This window comes from Eublepharis macularius, chromosome 10 (assembly GCF_028583425.1).
Source record: "Eublepharis macularius isolate TG4126 chromosome 10, MPM_Emac_v1.0, whole genome shotgun sequence".
Taxonomy (NCBI): domain Eukaryota; kingdom Metazoa; phylum Chordata; class Lepidosauria; order Squamata; family Eublepharidae; genus Eublepharis; species Eublepharis macularius.
In genome coordinates, this window is record NC_072799.1 from 96,130,009 (window position 1) to 96,150,391 (window position 20,383).

The 20,383-nt window shown below is 43.1% G+C and overlaps 1 protein-coding gene across 2 annotated transcripts in view; it reads right to left on the reverse strand.

The window, feature by feature from the left end:
- Nucleotides 1-20,383, reverse strand: part of WDR19 (WD repeat domain 19) — a 107,887-nt gene that overhangs the window by 11,157 nt on the left and 76,347 nt on the right. For both annotated transcript variants that reach the window (XM_054990597.1, XM_054990595.1), the window contains exons 29-32: nucleotides 16,314-16,391; nucleotides 14,227-14,323; nucleotides 12,033-12,157; nucleotides 9,799-9,880 (exon numbers count right to left, since the gene is read on the reverse strand). In XM_054990597.1, coding sequence (XP_054846572.1) covers nucleotides 9,799-9,880; nucleotides 12,033-12,157; nucleotides 14,227-14,323; nucleotides 16,314-16,391 — 382 coding nt within the window. The remainder of the gene's footprint in view (nucleotides 1-9,798; nucleotides 9,881-12,032; nucleotides 12,158-14,226; nucleotides 14,324-16,313; nucleotides 16,392-20,383) is intronic.

The following is a 20,383-nucleotide window of genomic DNA, read 5'->3' on the forward strand; positions in this document are numbered from 1 at the left end:
GACCTCATTCCCTTTATAGCTGAATGGCTCAGAGAAGAGCGGAGACTAGAGGAGGGTCTTCCTCCCCTGATAACAAGCGCCTGTAGAGTGGGACTTGCAAACAGCCAGGCGACAGAGAGACAGAATAGTCAGCTCCCTTGACAGCAGAACAAAGGAAAAGATAATGAGGGAAGCAAGAACCAGAGGAAGCTTCTCTTTTCAAAACAATCTTTTTTACATCTGCCAAGACTCTCTAATGAGACAGTAGCCAGAAGAAGAGGGCTAAAAGCCCTCACCAACAAACTGAACGCGGCAGGCATTAGATATTGATGGGTTGCATTGACAAAGCTGCTGGAGCACTTACAAGGGAAAACTTTTCAAGCCAACAACATGGAAAGCGGAATCAAAATGCTGAAGGACCTCCAAACAGACACACAATTTGATTCTCCAAGCAAAACTAAAGCAGAAAGTTAGATCCTCAACAAACAACCGGAGTAGAATCTCTGTGAAAAAAGAAACTTGAGAAAACTTTGAGAAAAGCACCCAGAGACTCACAACTTTAAAACAACTGCATAACCATGGTTTACTTGCTTTGATCTCCTTTGTAAAGGTATTTTTGGGCTTGTAATATGTGTAAAAAAAAATTAGGCCCGGGCAGGGGGGGCGGGGAGCAGGAAAGGGTTCTGAGGCTTTCCTGGCCTTTTGCTTAACAAAGCCCACAGATACTGGGTCCTTATTTTAACCCAGTGATAATCATATCCATAACAGATTTTTAAAATTAAATTCTACCCAGAGTATTAACTCTGGTTTTTGGTCAACAGCTGTTTAGAATTTCTTTCCCCTTAAGGGACAGGTTCTGGTGGTTCCCTCCTTAGAGAGATTAGATTGTGTTTAAAGGAGTTTGGTGTTTCCTTCCTTATTTAACTCTTCTTCTTTCTTGTACTTTTTCTCAGCAATCTCCCATCTCTCCTGCTTCTCCTCTTGGCTCTCACAAAGCTAAATAAACCTATAACTTTGGGCAAGTTTACTGAAAGGAAAAAAATATTTGGAAGGCACGTTTTAAGATTATACTGTATACTTAGGCTAAGACATTGCCCCAGAAATATAAAGTCAGAATCTGTCTGGCATTGCAAATCCTTATCCGCTAATTTTATTTTGTATTCTATAGGAGATAGCACTCAAAGTTATTTCTTTAAATTGTAGAGGTCTTAACAATGTTGTAAAAAACAAGTGTTCAGACAATGCTATTGAAGCAACGCCCAGATATATTACTGTTGCAAGAAACACATTTCTCTGACAAGACAAAATAGAAATTTAAATGAAAATGGTGGGAACACCAATTCCGAGCACACAGCATGTCAAAGCCCCCGGGGGGCGGGGTGGGTGGGTAAGCAGTGCTCATTTCCAAGAATGTTAGAATTGATGGAGTAACTTCTGAAGCAGATCAACGAGGCAGATACATATTCCTCAAAAGGCCATCTGATCACTCGAAGCAGAAAAGATCTAGCTCCAAAACCCAGAGGAGCACACCCAAAACAGGGCAACTAATAAATATTCTAGAACACTCTGACCTAATAGACATCTGGAGAGCTCATTCCCCAGAAGAGAGAGATTATACCTACGTTTCCCCCAGATATGGGGTCCACACTAGAATTGATTACATTTTGGCTTCACCAAATTTAATGAAACAAATTTCTTCATCAAAAATTGGCCTGAAAAAGTGGTCAGAACACTCAAGGGTAGAATGCTCACTTCAATGATCAGATCTAATTTAATTTATTATATTTATATTCCGCCCTCCCCGCTTTCGCAGGCTCAGGGCGGATAACAAAATACAAACATCACCCACCATTAAAACATTTAAAAGCATTAAATAATACATTTAAAAACATTTAAAAGCATTAAATGTTACAGTTCATACTGCATAGCGGTTCATACATGCATCTGTGTTCGCATAGCGGCGATGGTTTAACCCCCCTCCACAGGGGGGGGGCACCGCCCAGCATCTAACAAACAAACTACCAAATTGGAGCTTAAATAAATTCCTTTTATTTGATACTAAAGCTTATAACAGTGTAAATGAAGAACCGCAAAACTACTTTAAACTTAATTTGAACTGTGGCGTTTCTATGGAGTTAATCTGGGATGCAATGAAAGTGGTGATAAGTGGCAAATATAACAACAACAATAGCAATAACATTCAATTTGTATACTGCCCTTCAGGACAACTTAATGCCCGCTCAGAGCGGTTTACAAAGTATGTTATGATTATCCTAACGACAATCACCCTGTGAGGTGGGTGGGGCTGAGAGAGCTCCTAGAAGCTGTGACTGGCCCAAGGTCACCCAGCTGGCTTCAAGCGGAGGCATGGGGAATCAAATTCGGTTCTGCAGATTAGAGTCCCACGCTCTTAACCACTACACCAAACTATAGCAATAGCTTTAGACTATAAAAAAGAAAAAAAAACTAAATTAGAGCTCATAAACAACAAATAGGCTAGAACAGACCCACAAAAAACATGCAGTAAAAAAAATTAGAAGCTCTAGGGGCATTCAGAAAAACATACTATTTTTAAAGCAGAAATTTTGGCAAAAAAGTCCCAAAACCTTAAAGATACTTTCTAGAAAAGTGAGGAAAAAGAAGGCAACCAGACCAATAAACTACATACGAGACGAACAGGGTCAACTCCATACTAACTCGGAATCAATCACAAAAACCTTTTATAACTTGTACAAGAAATTATATAGCTCAGATACTCCAAACATAAATGTTATTAACAACTACCTAAGAAATGTGAGCGTCAAAAATAAGCTAACTGAAGAACACAAAAACCTTACAGATCAGCCCATAACTATTCAGGAGACCTATTAAAAACAAATCTTCAGGGATCGATGGATTCCTGGCAGCATATTACAAAAAATACTCACACTTGTTAGTCCCACACCTAACAGAAGTATTTAATCTAATTTTGGAACGTAGTAAAATGCTCCCTTAATGGGTTGAATCAAACATGATTGTACGTCCCAAACTAGGCAAAGATACCACTAACCCAGCTTCCTATCATCCAAGAATCCTACTAAATCAGGATACTAAAATATTTACTGCAATTCTAACGGCTAAATTAAATAAAATAATTTTAAATTATGTCAATATAGATAAATCTGAATTTATCCCTAAAAGACAATTAACGGACAACATAAGGAAAACTTTGAATATAATTAACAATGGGGGAAAAATAAATTGCCCTCATTCATTTTAGCTTTGGACATTGAAAAAGCTTTTGATCTCATTGAAATAACTTATTTAAAAGAATTGTTATGCAAAATGGAACTTTGGGGATAATTTTCTAAGAGCTATACAAATGATTTATGCAGCCCCCACTACACAAATTAGTATTAATGAATACTAATCTGAAAAAATCAAACTACTCCAAGGTACTAGGCAAGGGTGCCTGCTCTCTCTGCTTTTATTTGCTTTAGCAATCGAACCATTCACAAACCACACTAGAGAATGCCCAGCAATAAAAGGAATTTGAACAGATAAAAAAAGAACACAAACTTTCATTGTTTGCAGACGACATGGCCATATATTTATCAGACTCTTCAATGAAAGCGCTAGAAGTAATATCAAACCAATTTACAGAAGCATCAGGTCTCTCCATCAATTGCAGCAAAAGTGAAATATACCCTCTCTATTTATCACCTGGCTTGACCAATAATATTAAAAGTCATTACCAATATAAATGGGTAAAAAAAAAGTTGGCAATATTTGGGAGTCAAAATACCTATTGATTTGGGAGATCTACAAACTATCAACTATACAGAGATCAACCAAATTATTAACTCTTTACTAGAAAAATGGGGTGAAACTCAGCTTTCATTAATAGAAAGAATAAATCTAATTAGATTTTTTGTTTTTCAAAATTTTTTATATTTGTTTAGAGCACTGCTGATCTCCATCACAGACAAAACCTTTAATGGGAGGCAAATAAAAATTAGCAAATTTATTTGGAATAATAGAAAAACAAGAATATTGTCAGAAACTATGAAATGAATTATAAAAAGGGGTGGTTTGGACATGCCAGACTTTAAAGCATATTATGAAGCTGCTCACCTCAAAAATATTACAGTGCTCATAAGTGACTCTATAACACCTGACTGGAAGGCTATTGAGCAAAGCTACACGCAGGGAAAACCAATACAAGAATGTATTTGGACTAAAAGCATTGAACACCCGACCAACTTAAAAAATAACCCGTTTTCAGTTAGCAACTTAAAAGTTTGGGACAAAATTAGAGGCAAATTAGCACAGGAGTTATCCGAAGTTTCTCCTTTTGTAGGGCAATATTGGTTCCACCTGGCCCTAAATTTAAACTCATTTCAATGGTGAAGAACAAATGAAAAAACAAGACTGATAGATATTACCAAAAAAGGTACAATACAAGAAAAAGCAAGATTGGAATACAACAACGCAAATCCCCCGGTTTGAGTATCTACAAATAAAGCATCTTACCGAAGACACAAGGATTAGAAATATATTGGGACAACCTCTTACAGAATTCGAGAAAATATTTTTAAAAGGATCAGACAATCAGAAGGGATTAATTTCTAAGATTTACCACATTATACTGGAAGAAAAACAGAAAAATACTCTCTCACCAAAAAATATGGCATAGAGAATACAATACAGATCTCTCTAATGAAAAATGGGATAAAATCTGGAAATCTCAAAATTTTACATTTATCTATCATAATGTTATTTTAAGGTCAAACAGGAAAATAAGACTTAGAGATAGGAGGCTTGTCAGTTTGTTTTTGTTTGTTGTTAGTGTAATAATTAAGATTCATCGTCTGTTACTATTATATCTGAAAGTTTTTCATGATTAGTGTACTTTCTTATTATTCTTTGTTTAAAAAATTGAAAAAATATAATTAAAAAAAGTAACTTGAAAGCCAAAGGATAGTGAAAAGGTACTAACACAACAGAAAAACAAACAAACCCAAAGCTTTATGCCAGGACAGGAATGAATAGTGGACCATCAAAACAAGAATGCCCACTAAGAGGCATCTGATCAAATTAGTCTGGATTTAAAAAGTAGCATTCCTTCCTGTACTGTAACCGCAGCTTAGAAAGCCTCAGTATCTGTGTAGTCAGAACTATGTGCTGTCCCTTTAACAATTGGTACTCATGGGAATTGTAGTCCCCCCCTCCAATATAGAAGTTTATTGTAGGCTTCCTGTGAAGGTGTTAAAAGTTGATGGTCCTCTTCCTCCCTTTGTTCGGATCTTACCCCCTCAAGCAAGGATGCAACAGCTATCATGAATTTACCGCTTGTCTACAAACAAATCTGGACCAATAGAGATGTATCTTGCTTCTGATTGAACCATGTGTTGTTCACTGGCTCCAACTGTAAGTAAGGATTCCTTTACAATCTGGGTTGAAAGAGGCAGCGCGTTAGAGCTACCTGGAAGCCAGCATCTCTTCTCAGCTGCTTCCAGAATACTTCCAAGGCTTGGTTTCTGTAAAGCAAAACCACATGGACTGGGAGGCCACAACAGCCCTGGAAAAGGTCCAGCCCCACACTCCACTCTCATGTTTCCAGATGGAGGAGGACTAACCAGGGACAGGCCCTGCAGTAACTACTGGAGATCACTCCCCGCCCCCCCCCCCAAACTCAGCCTGGCCCAGCAGTGGCGGGCAAGGGGCAACTCGTCCCAGCCTGGCCCAGCTCAGAGCTGGCATCTGGCCCACTGCTGGCTGACATGCAGTCTGGCCAGATTTTTCCTGCGTGGAGGCTGTCAAGAATAGGGAAGGAGAAAATGCTGAAGACATGGGGCAGATTAAGGTAGGTCGGCTGGGGCAAGAAAGAAAGAATGCAGGAAAAGAAGAGAGGGCCTGGGGGCTGCGAGAGAAGGGAAAGAAGAAATAGTGGGGGAGAGGATACAGGGGAAAATGAGATCCCCCCCCCCTTAAGTCCCCTGCTTGTCCTTTATATAATGCTGAACTTGCCTCCCCCCCACAGTGGACTGATAGACCTAGAGTATGTTGTCAGGAGTTTATGTGGGCAATGTAAACCTACTATGAGCGGGGAGGGTAAGAGTCAACTGAGCAGAGCCCCGGAAGAGCCTGCGGCCAACACCAGCTCCAATGTCTCTCTCTTGCAGACAGGTAAAGGTAAGAAGATAGGCGAGTGGGGGAGGGGCAGCATCCATTACAATCCTCCTTGCCAGATGAGCCAGGCAGACCGGGGGGGGGGGGGGAGTGGGAGCAGAGGTGGCTCTGCAGATGGGCAATCAGGCCAGCAAGTGCCTAATTTGGTCAGGGAACAAGTACGGAATTCCATTCCTGGGAATCTTATTGGTCTCCCACTTGTATTACATAGAGTCATAGGGTTGGAAGGGACCTCTACGGCCATCTAGCCCAACCTCCTGCACAATGCAGGAAATTCACAACTGCCCCCCCCCCGACTGCCCCAGTGATCCCTGCTCCATGCCCAGAAGATGGCAAAACACCTTCAGGATCACTAGCCAAACTGGCCTATGGAAAATTTCTACCTGACCCCAAAGTGGCAATGGGCATTACCCTGAGCATGTAAGGCCATGAGAATTAAGCACTGATGTAACCCAATCTGCTCTCACAATCTGCTCAGGTTCACAGAATCAGCATTGCTGTCAGATGGCCATCTAGCCTCTGCTTAAAAACCTCCAAAGAAGGAGAACCCACCACCTCCCGAGGAAGCCTGTTCCACTGAGGGATCGCTCTAGCTGTCAGGAAATCCTTCCTAATGTTTAGCCAAAAGCTCTTTTGATTTAATTTCAACCCGTTGGTTCTGGTCCGAGCTTCTGGGGCAGCGGAAAATAACTCTGGGCCATCATCTATATAACATCCCTTTAAGAACTTGAAGATGGTCTGGGCAGGGGGTTGATGCACTGGGCAGGGGGGGCTGGACTAGATGGTGCGTATGGCCCCTTCCAACTCTATGATTCTATGGTTATCATAACACCTCTCAGTCGTCTCCTCTCCAGGCTAAATATTATGAGTTCCTTCAACCTTTCCTCATATGACTTGGTCTCCAGACCCCTCACCATCTTCGTTGCCCTCCTCTGGACATGTTCCAGCTTGTCTACATCCTTCTTAAATTGCTGTGCCCAAAACTGAACACAATACTGTAGGTGAGGTCTAACCAGAGCAGAGTAGAGCAATACCATCACTTCTCATGATCTGGGCACTATGCTTCTGCTGATACAGCCCAAAACCACATTTCCCTTTTTAGCTACCACATGACACTGCTGACTCATGCGCAGTGTATGGTCTACTAAGACCCCTAGATCCTGTTCACACATACTACTGCCAAGACAAGTCTCCCCCGTTCTATAATTATGCATTTGATTTTTCCTACCTAAATGCAGAACTTTGCATTTATCTCTGTTGAAAGTCATTTTGTTTTAGCCCAGTTTTCTAGCCTTTCAAGATCATCCTGTGTCTTTGACCGTATCTGCTCCCCCTACCAATTTAGTCTCCTCTGCAAATTTAATAAGCATTCCCTCTATTCCTTCATCCAAATCATTTATAAAAATGTTGAACAGAACAGGTCCAAGATCAATCCCCGAGGCATGCCACATATCGCTCTTCCCCAAGAGGATGAGGAACCATTAACTAGCATGCTTTGGGTGTGATCTGTCAACTAGTTACAGATCCACCTAATAGTAATAGGATCCAAACCACATTTTACCAACTTGTTGGCAAGGATATTATGTGGAATCTTATCAAAAGACGTACTGAAATCAAGATAAACTGTCTACAGCATTCCCCTCATCCAGCAAGGTAGTAACTTTCTCAAAAAAAGAGAGAAGGTTAGTCTGACATGACTGGTTCTTGAGAAACCTGTGCTGGCTCTTAGTAATCACAGTAAATGCTCAGCGACTGACTGATGATTTGTTCTAAGACTTTTCCAGGTATAGATGTCAAGCTGACAGGTCAGAGGCGCAGAAATTACGCCTGTGAGTTCTTTTAGTACCCTTGGGTGCAATTCATCTGGCCCTGAGGACTTGGTTCCATTTAAAGAAACTAGATGCTTACGTCCTACCTCTATGCTGATCTTAGGCTGTGACTCCCTTCCCCCATCATGTGTTCTGTTCTTGCCACGTTGAGCACCATCTCCCTCGCAGGAGAAGACTGAGGAAAAGCAGGAATTGGGCAGTTCTGCCTGTTACAATTTCACTTTCCTGTCCCCGCAATGGGCCTACCATGTCCTTGCTCTTTTTCTTACTTTGAACATAAGCAAAGAACCCTTTTTATTCTTTTTAGCATCTCTTGCTAGCCTAAGCTCATACTGAGCTTTAGCTTTTCTAACGCTCTCCCTGTAAGCATTGGTTATTTGTTTATATTCATCCTTCGTTAAAAAGCCCTCCTTCCATTTCCTACATGAGTCTTTTTTATTTCTCAATTCATTAGAAAGCTGTTTATGAAGCCACCGTGGCTTCTTTAGGCTCCTCCCCTTTTTCCTTCTCATAGGAATTGTTTGTGATTGTGCTTTCAATATTTCATTTTTAAAAAACTCCACCCCTCTTGAACTCCCTTCTCCTTACGTGTTTCTGACCATGTGATTCTACCCAGCATAGCTTTTAGTTTGTTAAAATTTGCTTTCCTGAAAGGCCAACCTATATGTCTAACTACATACAACTTTTCCCTTCCCCAAGACTGTAAATTCCAAAATTACATGGTCACTGCTGCCCAGGGTGCCCAACACACTCATCTCATCAACCAGTTCTTCCCAGTTGGTGAGTATCAAGCCCAAGATAGCAGAGCCCCTTGTTTCCTTCTCTGCTTTTTGAAAAATGAAGCTGTCAGCAAGACAAGTCAGGAATTTATTTGACCTTTCATTTTTAGCAGAGTTAGAGACTTCCAACAGATATCCGGGTAATTGAAATCTCCCGTGACCACTGTGTCCTGTCTCTTTGTGAACTTTGTAATTTGTTCTAGGAGTTTCTCATCCAAGTCCTCTGCTTGGCTTGGTGGTCTATAGCAGACCCCCCCCCCACCACAGTATAATTATAGTTTCTTATTCCTTTTATTTTTACCCAGAGACTCTCAACTGAACTCCCATGCTCAGCTACATGTATCTCCTCACAAGTATATACCTCCTTTTCATATAATGCTACCCCTCCCCCCTTCTTTATACTTGTCTCTCTCTTTTGAACAAGTCGTATCCCTCAGTCCTAGTATTCCAATTGTGTCATTTCACCAAGTTTCAGTAATGCCTGTTATCTCATAGTTCCCTTCCTGTATTAGGACTTCAAAGCCCTAATACATAATATCCATATTTTTTAACTCGAAGTCAGGTATCATTATTTGCTTCAGCATTTTGAATGTTTTATAATGTCCACATCCTACGGTATTGCACAGCAGCCCTGAAAAAGAGCTTTATTAAAACATAACCAAACAACTTACAAAAGGGCTGTTTTTTTAGTGCCATATTTAAAGGTGTGGCTTTATATATACTTTAAAATGATTTAGAGTAATTAATGACTGGTCTATCAAAAGCCATTGGCTATGATAAATATCTAGAACTTCCAGACATTTGATGATCTTTGATGATCAAATGCTGGGAATAACTGGGGACGGGTTTGTTTCCATCATGCCTTCTAAACTTTCCAGGGACAACTCTGTAGTTATTTTTATCTCTGATTCTAGACCAGGATCTCTAACTGGACGCTGTGTCCCTATGGAAAGACTGTACTGACAGGCACCTTGGAATTGTAATCTCTGCCCAAGGTTTTAGTATTTTGCCAAGCACTTCCTAGCAGAGTTTATACTTACGGGATGGAAACTTGCTGATATTGTTGGCCACGCGAATAAGCATCCGTGCTCCCTTCAGATGGTCACCATATTTAACATGAATCTGAAAAACAAAAGCAAGTTACCCTAAAAGCTAATAGATTTAATACTTAAAATCAATTCAGACGGGTGCCTTTTGTGTGCCTCATCTGCTATTGATACTGGTTCAAGGAACAGATGGAGCTGCTGGGTTATAGTGTGGTGTCCCACAAGGGGTGATACTCTCCCCTTTATTGTTCAACCTTTATATGCACCCCCTCGCCCAGCTGGCACACAGTTTTTGATTGGGTTGTCACTAGTACGTGGATGACACCCAGTTGTATCTGTTGATTGGCGGCTGGCCCAGCTCTGCCCTGGATGTCCTGGTAAGAGCCTTGGAAGCTGTGTCTGGCTGGGTGAAGCAGAGTCGACTGAAGTTGAACCCTGCCAAGACGGAGGACCTGTACTTGGATCGTGGGCCGTTAGGTTTGGGGATCCGGCTCCCGGCCTTTGATAGGGTGCCACTGGTGCCTGCTCCAATGGTCAGGAGTCTGGGAGTGATACCAGATGCCTCCTTGTCAATGGAGGCCCAGGTTACAGCAGTGGCCCAGTCTGCTTTTCTCCATCTTCGGCAGGCCAGGCAGCTTGCCCCCTTCCTTTCAACCCAGGACCTAATGAGAGTGATCCATGCAACGGTCACCTCCAGACTGGACTACTGTAACTCGCTCTATGCAGGGCTTCCCTTGGGTTTGACCCGGAATTTACAACGGGTCCAGAATGCTGCTGCACGTGTCCTCACCGATGCTCTGTTTAGGACACACATTACTCCCATCTTGCTGCAGCTGCACTGGCTCCTCATGGAGTTCCGGATAAAATTCAAGGTGTCGGTTTTGACCTTTAAAGCCTTTAGCGGACAGGGACCAGCATACCTGTGGGACCGCCTCTCACCATACGTGCCCCGGAGAGTGCTGAGATCAGCCCACAAACATCTGCTGGTGGTCCCAGGGAGCCGAGACTGGCCTCAACCAGAGCCAGGGCCTTTTCGGTCCTGACTCTGGCCTGGTGCAACTCTCTGTCAGAGGATATGCAGGCCCCCCCGGATCTTCTGTCGTGCCGGTGGGCCTGCAAGACGAGATGTCCCGCCAGGCACGTGGCTGAGGCCGGTCCAACAGTCACCAGAAAGCCCCCCTACCGGCCTCCTGTCAGGGGGCCGTGTGATCGTCTGGCCCCCCATGTGAGTTCCAGCTGCTTGAAAGGCCTGTTCCCCCTCCTTTGTGTATTGTTGGCAGGGATGGGGTGTAAGGTTGCTGCCTGGGGGTGGCGTTAACAGGAATTCGGTGGTTTTCTTGAAGTCTTTAATGTAAATTATGTTTCACTGCCGTAACCCACTCTGAGCCCGCTTGTGTGGTGGGATAGAAGTTTAATAAATAATAAATAAATAGGAGGGTGGCAGCAAAAGCCCAAAGGCAAACTGCAAAACAGGAATTTTAAGAGCATGTATTACGAGTAATTATTTCACCTTATTCTGTCCCCAAAATGGGTGTTCCTGAAGGAACCTGAGGTCTGAAACACAGGGGCAGAGGCTAGCCTCACTCCCGTCCCTATAAACTGCAGCTTGCATCCTCATCCACACTGTGTCAGCTGACACAAACCAGCGCTGGCTGTCTTGTGGGAACCAGCACCCCTACCCACGCAAGACGGGAGGGAACTGCCACTGCTGCCACGGGTTTGAGCCAGGTGGGCGCGGCACTGCATCTGCCTGTTCCCTCTTCCCTTTGCTGGGTGTGTGTGTGTGTGTTTTCGAGAGCCATTTTTGCCTGATTAGGCCAGAGGGTTTTTTACTCTGAATAATCACCAGATGAGAAGCAAATATGCATCCTTTCAAACTCCCCCCCCCCCAATTACACCTAGTCTAAATGGCAGAGAAGGCGACTAAAACTGCTTCTGGGCTGTAACACTTCAAACTGGATGGAGGGGAACGTGTAACTGAATGCTCCCTGCCTGCAACTTTAAAAAAACCAATTAAAGCTAATTAACATTCACAACCAAGGCAGGTCACAACATAGCAAACAATTAGGACAAAAAAGTCAACCCTAAAAGCAACTACAGCAAAAATTAAGAGCAGAAGCAAAGCCCAAGAGAGATCACCCAATGAAATACCAATACTAAGAGACAATTCATCAAAAGAGGAACTATTTCAGAAAGATCTTTCTACTGCTACGTTTTCAATGGATTACCTTTACTAAAATATAGCTGTGGAGAATCATAAGGTTTGTAGCCATCTCAGAAGGTATTTTAATTTTTTGAGTTTTCAGTTCTGAGTACATACTGAAGAGAACATCATGGGCATTTCGATAATTCCCTTTAAAAAAAACACACACACATAACGGTAAACTTTTAGAAAAACTCTTTTCTAGCTGTGATTTATTTCCCCTCATTGTGTTCCAGCTGATCTCCAAGATGAATTAGGTACACTTTGACACTGAGGGATCAAACTGTGTGAGAAAGGACATATAAAAGGCCAGTATGTATATTGAATTGATTAGAAGTGTTAAAGCTGTGGGTTTCCAAAAGGTTAGGAGATATACGAGAATTTCATTAATTTAAAGAAGATAAATCTATTTAACTGCTAGTCTAAAAGCACATATCCAACCAAAGAGTGTAAGAATCCACAAAAGCAAAAACTCCCACGTAAACTTACTAATAGACCACTGATATGCCAGATGTAATTTACATCTCTCTTAGATATTTTAATAAAAACAACAATTCATAAATCTTTTAAATACACAGTGAAACCTTTACGTGTACACTAACAGAATCTTTAAATCACTCCTTGCTCACAATTAGAACAGCAACTTATACAAGTGCCACAATACAAAGGACCCCATAACATAAATAATAGGATACATAAAGTACTGGTGCTAAAGTGCTGTTATAGAAAATATTTGTTATTGCACATTCATCTTAAAGTGCAAATGTGAAATCAGCACCATATAAACAAGCATACATAAATCCTTTCGATATGATATACAAGGGTCATAAGCACTGTGTATCCAGATAGTGAGGGAGAATCCAAACAATACTCTCTCAAACAAAGACAAATCAAAGTGGCTGTGAGAAGTTCAAAGTTGGTAGATTATAGCCCTTTGATGGGTTGCCTAGATATTCAATAATCCTGTTTCAAATTCCATCTTTCTCAAAGAGTACATAGACAAAATTTTTATTTGTAACATCATCTCTCATAAACCTGTTAATGTCTTCATTCAGTAACATCCACTGTGTTGAGGAACACCTCTAATGCATTATGTAACCCCTTCAAACACGTACAGTCTAAAAGTACGAACTGAACAAAAATTTGGTTACCAAACCTTCAAAATGTATAATGGGTATGGGATAATCCATAAAACTATTCAATGAGGATATTTAGATTTAAGAAAGATTAAATTCTAGTGGTTATGGGGAGAAAATCACCTTCATTTCCAAGGCGTTGTGCTTGATTAATTTCTGTACTGTTTATCACATTAGTGTCTAAAATGTATTGTGTGAAAATAACAATAATGTGATTACAAACTCTCACTCTTTGTTTTCCTCCTGGCAAAGGAAAGGGATGTGAGAGTGTGCTGGGGCCCAGTGTGGTCTCTATTTCTTGTACCATCATTCTGAATTCTATTTATTTACAGTATTTTATATATCCTTTCAGTAAAAAGGCTCACAAGATGTTTTACTTATTATAGCCAAACATTAACACAATAAATCTATAACTGAACTTACCATTTCAAAAACAGCACAAGACACACACACCCCCCATAAAATAAACAGCAGCACGAACAATCAGCTCTAAAAATTAAACTGCTGTTTCAAATGCCTGGTGGAATTAAAATATCGAAGCGAGACAGGAAGCTGGGGTCAGACGCAGACTATGGAGCGGGGACTCAGCCAAGCGCCACTCCAGCCTGGATCCAACCCTGGATCCCGCAGGGCAACTGTTCCCGCTGAAGGCCAATAAGCAGCCGCCCGACATGGTCTTGTGAGCTGGGCCTCCCTGGCAGACCTTAAGGGCTGGGGAGGGCTCATACAGGGCTAGGGCTCTTGGAGAGGCTCTGGGCCCAGCTGTTCAGTGGGAAAGCAAACAATGTTGCCAATGCCATCCCAAGCCATCTTCTTTCAAGGCGGGGGTGAGCCTAGTGAATGGATACGGCATAGATCCATGGAACGGGGAGGACAGGGGATGGAAAGGGGGGCAGCAACCCTCGCACCCTCCAGCCACTTCTAGAATCCGTGGAAGAGAGGCAACGCGTTGAAGGTACAGTGCCTCCCTCCTCCCCTTCCCCTCCCTGCCTCATTTTAGCCACATTTGCTCAAGAGACAGAGAAGCACCCAACCACAACGGAAATGAACCCGCTCCACCGCCGGGAGCGCGGAATGCCATACCTGCACACTGCTCTTCTCGGGCAATTATTATGGCTGTCCGGGCAGCTTCGCGGTATTGCTTTAGTGCCATGTACAACCGAAACAGGTACTTGGCATCCTTCATCAGAACAAAAAATAAGTTATCTCTAAGGAGAATGCACAGTAACATAATTGCTGGGATTTTAGCTATTCTGACACTGATGGTTTAGAGGCATTAATTTATTATTTTGTTAAATGTTTTATTAAAACATTTATATCCCACCTTTCCACATTATTCAAGGTAGCTTTTTAGCACAATCTTTCTGCCTATGGCTTAGAAGTGCAATGAGGACTGTGGTTCAATGCTCCTTTCCCACTACGGAGCTAACATCCAGGACAGCTCCCTACTGTATGTAGGTTTGTAATACCTCTGCATGGCCTTGAAGATACATTACAATACATGCATAGTACCCAAATCACTGAAGTACACTGAAATTAGCTCCTAGTTGAAAAAGATGCTTGTCGTCACAGTTCTAAAACAATAAAGTTCTCCCTGAGATTTTAAGTATGTGTTTTCCAGTTTTAGTTTTATAACAACAATAATATTGCTTTCTAATAACAGTATTGGCAAAACCAAAAACTTCCAAACAGGAGATAGCTTTTCCAGAGCTTTATTCTAACCATATCTATTAATGTCAACCCTTTGTGTTTAAGTTTGATAAACTAAACCTCAGACAGCGACCAAACATGCGGGCTGTTGCTATCACAGCATTCCTTAGTAACTGTAATGAAGTGCTTTAAAAAAATTACAGAGCCTGTTGCACTGTTATGAAGGGCTGGAAAAGCTCTGAACATGTTCTGGTCAAAAACTACTGAAGGCAGCAGAATTTTTGTATTCTGAAAGATGTCAAGCAGCAGAGGGGATTAGGGTTCAACACATTTTGTAAATAATTTAACTCATGACGATGAAACAAATGGTTTATAGTCCTGATCTTTAGAACTTCTTAAAAATTTTACAAATGAAACTACAACTGATTACAGTAAAAGAGTTACTCACAGAAACAGACTATGGCAGATGCAATAAAGTACAATAAGAAGAGACAGGTTATAAACGAGAAAAACTAGTTGTGGAGAAAACTCAGATGTTAATAATGGCAATGGTCATGATGACACAAAGTACGACAATGTTTTCTTTTAAAAAATAAGATCACAGCATTTCCCATTCCAAAACTTCCCTGGGATACCAGACATGCTGGGATAAAAATAACACAACCGCCTGCAAGCAGTGCCCCCTACCCCGTCCCCCGTCCCCATTTTCCTTCTGTAATTGTAATTTCTACGCAGAGGATGGAGGCATTTGTTAGTAACCCAAGCTCTTTCCTGCAGCTTCTACAGTTCAATTTATGAGGTCCCCCCACCACCCTAAGTTATCAATAACTGAACTACAGATTGTTTGAGTTTAATTCAAATTTTAACAAAAGCAAAATGAAACAGCTGCTAGAAATGCTGGGGGCAGGGAGGGAGTCCTTCCAAGTAGACTGCAGACAAGCAGCACAAAAGCTGTTTCGAAACTCCAGAGTCCAAGTCTGGTTCTAAATGGTGAAAATAAGATGCAAGAGCATTCTAGGAGAACCCTTAAATGAAATCTGCGTTATAAACTAAAAGTTACAGATTTGTAAATGACAGAAATATCTGTTTTGGCATTTGTAAGGACTGTATTTGTTTTTAATGTATTTCTTGTTACTGCTGAATTTTTTTTTAAAAAGTGTGTTGGACGGTATCACTTCAGATTGCAGGTGAATGCTCACATGGATGAATGAGCTTCCTTTTGAAAAAAATCCTGCCATTGGGAAAACTAGTTGCTGGGGACGAAGTTGTGGCCCAGATTTCTTCCTAACATGCTAGTTTTCTGTGGTGAGGGAATATTTTGTATGGAAGAGAATTCTGTCATGTGAACCTCCACTAGCAGTCTGAAGTGGTACAGTCCAGACACAGATTTACATCCTCAGCCATGGGCATTGATTCACTTTCGGAATCTGGACCAGATGTCATGTTCAGTTGAAAACCATTCAAGGCCTAACAAAGGGTTAAGTTGTATTGAATAAAGAACAGTATGTGGAACTCTGTACCTTTGGTATTCCATCGCTCTCTCCCATGAGGTAATCTATGAGCTGATTAGTCAGAGCTTCATCTTTTGCCTGTCCCACCTGTTGGAAAAATAACATATTTTAAAGAGGAAACAACTAAGACCCTATGAAAAACAGGATTGTACATACCTGTAGCTATTGCTCATCGAGTTCTTCTGTGCAGGCACACATGGGACTGTGCATGCGCTGGCCCACTGACGGAGAATTCTTCAATGCTTCTTTTAGAGCCCGTTAGGGGCCATTGCTCTCGAGCCACATAGCAACCTTTTTCCGCCCAAACAGTCATGTGACTTAACAGAGAGCAATGGCCCCTCCTCTCAGCTCTCCTAAGCTGCCGCGACACAGAACTGGACTTAACCAGAGAGTTTACAGTGGGGTAGGAGGGAGGGTATGTTTGCCTGCACTGAAGAACTCGATGAACAATAGTTACAGGCAGGGCTTTTTTTCTGGGAAAAGAGGTGGTGGAACTCAGTGGGTTGCCAGCACATTGGGCAACTCTGGCAGGAGGTGGTGCCCCTGGTACCACATATACGCGCGCAAAGTGCACGCATGCTCCCAGGGCCAATGACGTCACTTTGGGTCAGCTGGAACAAGGGGGGGGGTTAAAAGTTTAAATCATCCTTGGCGCAAATGGTCATATGGCTGGTGGCCCCCTGATCTCCAGACAGAGGGGAGTTGAGATTGCCCTTTGCACCACAGTACAGAGAGCAATCTAAACTCCCTTCTGTCTGGAGATTGGGGTGGGGCCACCAGCCAGGTGACCATTTTCAAGAGGTTCTGGAACTCCATTCCACTGCGTTCCAGCTGAAAAAAAAGCCCTGGTTACAGGTATGTACAACCCTGTTTTCATCGTTCTTCTGTGCAGTGCCACATGGGAGAGTACCAAGCTATACACAATAAGGAGGTGGGGTGAATCTCCAATTCAATTTCATTAAGGTAACAACAATGAACGTTGCTACAGCAGATGTATATAAGAGTCAAAAATTGTAAACCATGACACTAACAGTAAACGAAGTGAGTTAGAATGTCACACAGCCAAAGCACAGCCAGGAGTAAAGATCAATGATAGCGAAGAGCAATATGCCCAATAAGTAACACTCTAGAAGAGTGTCATATAATGCCAGAGTTTACATAACCATCTTAAATATCAACAACCAATGCTGTGCAAATATCAATAAACTCACACCATACTCTCTGTTTCTCTTTCAGGAAACCCAAGAGTGCAGCAGGGCCCCCTTGCAGCCGCCACAGCCTGAGTTGCATTGACACCCACAGCGTAACGCTGCTTCACAAACGCATCAGCAGAGGACCATTTCACTGCCTGGCCAGTACTGGTAACTGGGACGCCGCTGAGGAAAGCAGAGGGCGCTGCTTGGGACCTTGTGGAATGAGCCCTCAAAGTGAGGGACTGTGTGCCTGTTCAGCGGCCGACACAATCCATCGCGACACTGTTTGGGAGGATGCCTTTTTGCCTTTGTCAGAGCCTCCAAACCACACACAGAGATGCGGACCTTCACCAAAGACTTTTGTTCTGTCCAAATAGAAGGCTAAAGCTTTTTGCAAATTCAACGTCTCCAGAGCTCTTCCTCCCTTTGACAGTGGGTTAGGAGAGAAAACAGGCAAGGAAATATCCTGCCCTCGGGTGAAACGCAGTTAAGACCTTTGGCAACGACTGAAGGCTGGGTCCAAGTACCACCGTATTAGTACGGAACTTGAAAAATGGAGGGTCAGATCCACACGCTGCCAGCTCGCTCGCCCTCCTAGCTGAGGTGATCGTGACAAGAAATGCCACTTTGTAAGACAATAAATCCAAAGAACACGCAGCTAATGGTTCAAAAGGTAGCAGCATAAGTCGTGCCAACACAAGCAATAAGGACCACTGGGGAACTGGTGGTGATACAGGAGGGTACAGGTGATACATTCCCTTAAGGAACTGGCAGGGTTTTAAACGGGAAAAAACAGTTCATCTGTCAGTGTGCCGATGAAAAGCAGAAATAGCTGCCAAGTGCACTTTTTACTCACAGAGCTTTTTACTCACAGAGGTAGTCAAAAATTAAGTTGAAAGGGCAAATAATAGTGACAACCCTTTGGACACTGCCCAAGCAGAAAAACGTGTCCACTTAGCCTCATAAGACCGCCTAGTAGATGGCCTCCGAGCATTTAGGAGGACCTGTTGTACCTGCACAGAACAATTCAGACGGGGAGAATTTGCCACACCGTCAGGTGCAGAGTTTTCGGTTCGTGGTACAATAGTGTCCCACAAAGAAGAACATCTGGCTGTTGGGGTAACTTGTTATATGTCCATTTGGACAGCTCAAAAAGTTTGAGTAACCACGCTTGTCAGGGCCAGAAAGGTGCTATCAGGATTCAGTTGGTATGTCCCTCTCTATCTTGCAAAGCCCCTTTGCAATAAGGGGAATTGTGGGGAACATGTAATGCAGCCTGTTCGTCCATGCGATCTGGAAGGTGTCCCCAATGGCTAGAGAGTTGCTTCCTGCTCTGGAGCAAAACACCCTGGCCTTGGTATTCTCTGATGTTGCAAAGACATCTATCTCCACAGATCAAAAATGGGAAGCAGTTAAGTGTCATTCATGGACCATTCGTGGTTTGACACTAGCACTCTGCTGAGAACATCTGCATTCGCACTGTCTGAACCTGCAATATGTAAAGCATGGATGGACACACTGTTCACAGTTGCCCACTCCCAAATAACCATAGCCTCCTTGCAGAGGCTATGCAGAGCCACCTTGTTAGTTCACATAGTATGTCGCAACCTAGTCAGAGGCAGCAGTCCAACTGAGGAACAGGCAGGCGAGTAGGCACAGCAAGCTGAGGGCCAGAGCCAAGGTGTCAGTCCAGCAGAGGAGCAGACAGGTGGGAGTCCAACAAACAAGCCAGGGGTCAGAGTCAAGGAGTCCGTCAGGTAGAGGAGCAGGCAGCAGAGAGAGTCTAGGAGGTAGGCCAAGGTCAGAGTCTGGTAAGTCATTCAGCAGGGCAAGGTACAAGGAGCTTCCAGGCACAGGGCTCTGGTTGCAGGGAGTGGTGAGAGAACTTGCTTCCATACTTGGCTTCTTCTGCTTCTCTCTCTTATACTGTCCTAATGAGGAGCAGGTGTTGTCTCTTTGCCTGATAGCTCCAGCCAGTGTTGAGCCTGCAAACGAGCACTCCTTCTCTGCTCCCACAGAGCTGCCTTTGCTTTATTCTTCCTCTGCTCCGCTGGCCCAGGGAGCTCAGGCTTCTCTTTTGCTCTGGGGGAGTCTTTGTTTCCGACAGCCTGCACAGAGTTTTCTGGCTGCTCCTGCTGAGTTTCCTCTGGAGCAGCAGCTGGCTCTGGCTCAGAATCCTGCTGGCTCTTCCATGGCTGGCTCTGGCTCCAGAGTAGACCCTGCTGGCTCTTCCATGGCTGGCTCTGGCTCTAGAGTAGCCTCTGCTGGCTCTTCCTGCTCGTCTTCTGAGGAGGACTCTGGGGCAAGAGGTAAGGTGGCCAGTCGAGACTAAGGCTGACTCACGACATAGTACATCGCCATGGTGTTGTCTGTTTGGACCAACATATTTTGGTTTCAGAGGAAAGCTGCAAATGAGACAAGTGCAAAGCGTATAGCTCTTAATTCCAATAAGATGATATGTAACGCCTGTTCCCTTTCAACCTATACATCCTGAACAAACATTGAATTGCAATGAGTGCTGAAAACCCACCAGCTGCCAGTTAAATTGTCCAAATGTGGATTCCATAAGAAAGAGTTGGACTTTCTGGGATACAGAGTCTTGGGCCAAGGGCTGAAAATAGACCCAGCGAAGGTGCAAGCCGTGGTGGGGTGGGAAGCCCCCAAGACCCGACGGCAGCCACAGTCGTTCCTGGGCTTTGCTAACTTTTACCGACCCTTCATAAAGAACTTTGCCCAAATCTCCTTACCGCTAACTGACCTGTTGAAAACCAAGGGGAAGGGGCCACAGGGAATGAAGCCTAGTGCTCAACTACCGTGAACTGTTGAGTGTCAGGAGGCTTTCAAGTGCCTAAAGCAGTTGTTCACCTCAGAGCCAGTCCTGCGCCA